This window comes from Somniosus microcephalus, chromosome 11 (genome assembly GCF_052327205.1).
Source record: "Somniosus microcephalus isolate GS21.2 chromosome 11, FLI_Smic_1.0, whole genome shotgun sequence".
Taxonomy (NCBI): domain Eukaryota; kingdom Metazoa; phylum Chordata; class Chondrichthyes; order Squaliformes; family Somniosidae; genus Somniosus; species Somniosus microcephalus.
Window position 1 is genome coordinate 92559515 of NC_140997.1, and position 6030 is coordinate 92565544.

Sequence of the window (6030 nt, forward strand, 5' to 3'; positions counted from 1 at the left end):
TACTTTGAACATGAAACCAGGTGATTCACATCCACGTAACACCAGCGTAGGATTACAGAAAGACCATGCGTATTTAAACGTGGAAGGACAAGTCAATAAAATCTCTGGTTCATGAGATTTAACTGAAGTTTTGAATACAGAGTGTTCACCCTTAAAGATTAGCACTATCAGTTAAAGCGGGGGTCCTCTCTAGTTAAAAAGCTCCCCCATCGTTGATTGAAAACAAATATAGTTGTAAATATGTGTGTTCTGTTGGGAGGTACACAGATTTATTTAAATGGGAAGACAAGTTAATGAAGCGGTTTTAAAAAAAAGCATATTGGATCCTGGCCTAGAAATTCAGTTAGGGGTGCCCAGCTCGCCTGGGCGCCAGAATTACCGCTGCGCGCGGAGCCACTTGCGCCAGCGGGAAATTCAGTTTCAGCGCCCCAAGTGGAAGCCGGCCGCTAAACAAGGGTTTCGGCGCCCCGCTTGGGGCGCTGAAACTGAATATCGGCGTGTAAAGTGCCGCAGCGCCACCCGCTGCGGCACGGCAGCCTGCGGTACTGCAGGCCTTCCTCTCATTCTTAAGGGGGAGGTGCCTGCAACAGCGCGATCCCCGCTCGCGAGTGCCGGCAAATGAGCCCGGCACCAAGGAGAAGTGCCGGGCTCTCTGGAAACAGCCGGCAATGCCGCGGGGGGGGGGGTGTAGGAGGCCGGGGAAGGAGGTGCGGGCAGGCGGCCGCCGAAAAAGCGGCCGGCCGCACCTCCACCTTAACTCACCCCACTACCGGCACAGGTAGGCCCCGTGTACCGGTCGCTGTTTGCGGCCGGCGCGGGGGAGGCGGCAGCAACCAAATATGGCCAGCGGGGCGATAGCGGGGCGCTGCGCACACCGATGAAGTCATCGGTGGCGGCGCAGCACTACTGGCTAACGCCGCCATTAGCGCCCCGCTAAATATGGCGGTAGGTTTGCACAGTGGCGCAAAAGCTCTCTTTGGGCGCAAACTGGTGGCGCAGGCCACTGAATTTTTAGCCCAGGTGTTTTATAAATAGAGACATGGAGTAGCAAACTAAAGAGGTTATGCTAAGGCTGTACAAATCATTGATTAGGCTACAGTTAGAATATTGTGTCCAGTTTTAGGTGTCCTACTTTAGGAAGAATGTCAAGACCAGTGCAGAAGAGATTCACTAAGATGATACTAGGGATGAGAAGCTTTAAATATGAGGAAAGACTAGAGCAACTGGGCTCTTTTCATCAGAACAGAAAAGGGCAAGAGGAGATCTGAGAGAAGTGTTTAAAATTATGAAAGGAATTTGATACGGTAAATCAGGAATCACTATTTTCATTGGTCAGTGAGTCAATAACTAGAAGTTATCAATTTAAGTTCATCAAAAGGGCAAATGGAGAGGTTTGGAGAGTTTTTTTACACAGAGTTTTAGGATATGGAATGCCTAACAAGAAACAGTGTGAGAAGCTAAATCTGTGATAGCTTTTAAAAGGGAAGTGAATAAATATTTGATAAATAATATTCAAAAGGGTGTGGGGAAAGGGCAGGGGAATGGGGCCAAGTGGATTACTCTTTCAGAGAATTGGCACAGGCGTGATGGGCTGAACAGCCCCCTTCTGTGTTGTAGGGTTCTATGATTCTGTGTTGGCCTTGTTGTGATATTGAACTTGACTCCATTTTGGATTTTCCCCCTCCCCCTGGGTGTAGACTCTTGCCTGGTACAGTTCAATGGAATATAGGAACAGGAGTAGGTCATTTAGTCCCTCGAGCCTGTTCCAATGGCTGTGAGGCACCCAACCCATTCATAACAAAAATCCAGCCCCGCTATCAAAAGGATAGATGACTCATGAATTTGACCCCAAAGGTTGCTTGAGGTCACCGATTTCCCGCCCCCAGGTTAATGCACAATATTTCACACTCCCAGCAGGGAGCTATGTGCTTATTGAGTGCAGGAAGAGATAGGGCTGCAACATTGGAGCCCGATTCTTCAAGCATGGCTCCTTGGTGGGAGCACAGGATTGGGAAATCGCCCCTAGAATTCCAGATAATGACACAGTCTGGGAGGAGAGTTCCACAGGCAGGAGAAGGTCTATGTCAAGCTCTGCCTATGATTATTGGATTTGATTACAAAATGGCCGAATTGGAAGGGGCCAATAACAGTGTCCAGGCAGGATGCGTGTTGGAGGTTGGCTGTGCCCTTGCTTCTCCAGGCTGACCTCACCCTGTGATGCAAGGCCAGCTCGTTTTAAATAGGTTATCGGCACCAACAGATCTTAAAAGGCCGCAGTCTGCCTCTATAACTGTGGTCTGTTTTATTGTTTTAAAAATGGCTTGCAGAAAAAAAGCCCATTTCACAGATGGGAGGTTGAGGCCAAGGTACAGGATGTCCAGCAATGAAGGGTAGTGCTATGTGGGAGAGAGGGCCACCCAACAATGCAGGCCTTCCATTTTGTTTGTAGGCCCTCCTTGAAGCGCCTGTTTTAAATGGGCAGCTCCAGGTGAATTACAGGATTTTTCCCTATTAATGAGTCTTGCACATAAGGCGTGAAGGCACCATAAGCATGTGGGACCTCCACTTGCACACCAGGCACTAAGTAGGCCTCAGGCCTCAACACCCCATAGTACAAGGTAGCCAATGCACACATTCATAACAGGAGTTGATTTTTATTTTGTTAATTAATTTAGAAATGTTTTGCTGCATTTACTTCAGCCATTTGGCTCCCAGTCTATTGGTTCTCTGCAGCTTTGGAAATCCAAAGCCACCAGCATTACCCCAAAGACTTCAGACATAATCCAAGTTGACATTTCAATTCCAGTACTGAGGGAGTGCTGCACTGTCGGAGATGCCATCTTTTGGATGAGATGTTAAACCGAGCCCTTGTCTGCCCTCTCAGGTAGATAGAAAAGATCCCATGGCACTATTCGAAGAAGAGCAGGGGATTTCTCCCCGGTGTCTTGGCCAATATTTATCTCTCAACCAAGATCAAGAAAACAGATTATCTGGTCATTATCTCATTGCTGTTTGTGGGAGCTTGCTGTGCGCAAATTGGCTGCCACCTTTCCTACATTACAACAGTGACTACACTTCAAAAGTACTTCATTGGCTATAAAGAGTTTTGGGACATCCTGAGGTTGTGAAAGGCGCTATATAAATGCAAGTTCTTTTTGTTTCTTTCTTACGAGCTGGACATGTTATATGATAGTCAGTCTGTGGTGTCATCTTGGAACCAAGCAATTGAATGAAGCAGGTGTTGGGGATTTGGGACCTCTAACACCAACTCAATCCAGCAATTCCCAAGATAGTTTCATGGAGAAGAAAAAAAGGGAATAGCTAAAAGCCGGAATTCCTAAAAGGAGAGTCCCACATTCACCTGGGCTGGTGAACGCAGTACTGTCTCAGCCGGTCAAGGGGGCCGTGTTGGATTCTGCTCGAAACATTTCAGTTCTTTCAAAATATAAGATGTCCTTAAATGGTCAGGAAGACGGGATAAATCTCCTGTGTGACAGCGCACGGAGCCAACAACTGCTGCTGGCACAGCCAGGCGATCGGCTAGTGCTGGTGTCCAGTTACAAAGCCATTTCCATACTTAGTTCCTTTACACTAACCCAGAATTCTCGGACATGAGCCACAGCAGAATTGCTAGATCAAATTAACCCAAGGGCGCACAAGGGTAACTCGAACAGTCCCCTACCCCTCGCCCCTCCCCCCCAAAAAAACTAACTTTTATATTTACTGCAGGATATTAGTAAAAAAGGACCCTTTTTAAGTTCCACACAGTATGTTCTAGAATTACAGTCACCCAGCTCAATCTTTCATTTTCTACTTTTACAAACTCTCCCGTCACGGTTTTGCAGCCTGGCACCATTTATTTAAGCAGAGGGGCGGGACACAAGAAAAAGCTTTTAATTCCCAAACTAATGAGCTCAGGCTGTAATACTGAGCTGAGCTTTAAAGATTTCAGCAGTCCCCCACTAAATGTGTTTTTACAGAACCATTTGCTGGCTAATATTTCCAGCTGCTGCTCTTCACTCTGCTGCCTCTGAATCCAGACTCTTCATTCAAATGAACTTTAAAGTTGCCAGTTTGCAGATACCATGACATTGAGCCACAATGCAAAGATAAGAGAAGCTAGCCCAGATAACTCTGTCAACCTACCTATGAGTTAAAAAGATGGACTTACCTGTCGTCACAAAGACCAGCAGAGAGAGGAAGATACTGAATGAGACCAGTCCCTTCATTTTGACTGTCAGGAGCAATCTGCCAGCGAGCAGTAATATATAGGGGAGAAGGTCAGAGGTCAGAGGGTGACCTTAAAAGGAAGAATCAAAGGTTAGGAGTCCATGATGACAATTGCCATTTGGTAGGAGATCTTTGAACATCACTGACCGACATCAGCTGTTGTTTTACGCTCTTTGCACTGTGCACGAGCCAGTGCTGGAAGGTTTGATTGTGAACGTTTAATATTAAAACTACCCATTATATCCTTCAGCCTCAGAGTTTTAAGAATTCAGAAATTATACTTTCGTCTGAACGTGCAACAAAGTCCATCTACAATTTTAACAGCGATGTTATTTTAAACACCTTCTTTAAAACAGTGAACAAAGGAACTTCCTAAGAGTGAGCAACACATTTGTGCAAGATCACAATTTCCACAGAATTTTGCTCGTATGAAATATTTTAATATTTTACTATTGGGAAATTAAATATCTGAAACCCAGGCAGATTTTTAACCACCTTTAGATGTCTCTTCTGCCTGTCACTGGACAGCAGGCTTTAACCTGCAAGATAGATCCTGAAGTAAGCACGGTCTTAGTCTGACTGCTCTCCGCTATACTGGGGTCATTGTCAGCTCCTCTCTTTCTCTCCTTCTGTCTTTCTTCCTCAGTCTCCCTCCAGCACTTGGTCTCTGTTTATCTCGCTCTATATGTCTTGCTCTATTTTTTTCTCTCTAACGCCCTATCACTTTCTGTCTCTATCAGGGGTTCAGGTGGTTTAGATATAGAATATATATCCGAAACCCGGGAGTGAGCAACAGGATGGAATCTAATCGAGGGGCTCGGGTGGTTTATATATAGAATAACAGGTACTCTGGAGTGAGTTACAGGCTGGAATCTAATCAAGGGATTCAGGGGGGTTTATATATATAGAATAACAGGTACCCTGGAGTGACTAACAGGCTGGAATCTAATCGAGGCGTTCGGGTCGTTTATATATATAGAATAACAGATACCCAGGAGTGAGTAACAGGCTGGAATCTAATCGAGGGGTTCGGGTGGTTTATATATAGAATAACAGATACCCTGGAGTGAGTAACAGACTGAATCTAATTGAGGGGTTCGGGTGGTTTATATATAGAATAACAGATACCCGGGAGTGAGTAACAGGCTGGAATCTAATCGAGCGGTTCGGGAGGTTTATATATAGAATAACAGATACCCGGGAGTGAGTTACAGGCTGGAATCTAATTGAGGGGTTCGGGTGGTTTATATATAGAATAACAGATACCTGGGAGTGAGTTACAGGCTGGAATCTAATCGAGGGGTTCGGGTGGTTTATATATAGAAAATAATAGATACCCGGGAATTAGTTCAATTGGAGAAACTATCAAAACTCTGATAGCCCAGTAGCAAAAGACAGTGCCTAGTGTAGTTGGAAGCAGTAAAGATGAGGATTGTCCTCCCTGGTTTGATTGACTGTCTGTGCTGAGTTAGCCAATCTCAGCCAGGATAGCGGTTGGTGGCAGTACACATCCCCTGCAACTGGAAAAGAAAATCAGCCAGGATCCCCTGTTGGGAAGTGTGCATTGTTGGGTGAGGATTGCAAGTGGCTCGTATGTGATGCCCTCTGCCGTGGAAAAGCCCACCAACAATCGCTGTTGAGGCTTAAAGCTAAAGAATGAATAGCCAGCATCCGTACCCCGGCGGGAGTCAGCCTCTTGGGAAGGGAGAAAATTGGTAAGAAAACTTGCAATAAGTTATCCGATATTCAATGCACCATCATACAGTCCCTCATGACAGGACTGTCCCTAAAAGCTGTGGG

General features: G+C 45.9%; 1 protein-coding gene across 2 annotated transcripts in view; it reads right to left on the bottom strand.

The window, feature by feature from the left end:
* srlb (sarcalumenin b) overlaps positions 1–4272 on the bottom strand; it is a 124777-nt gene extending 120505 nt beyond the window's left edge. The window contains exon 1 of one of the 2 annotated variants that reach the window (XM_086001013.1): positions 4172–4272. In XM_086001013.1, coding sequence (XP_085857139.1) covers positions 4172–4229 — 58 coding nt within the window. In that variant the 5' untranslated portion in view covers positions 4230–4272. The remainder of the gene's footprint in view (positions 1–4171) is intronic. The other variant, XM_086001012.1, reaches the window with a different exon arrangement.
* Between the last annotated feature and the right edge of the window lie 1758 nt (positions 4273–6030).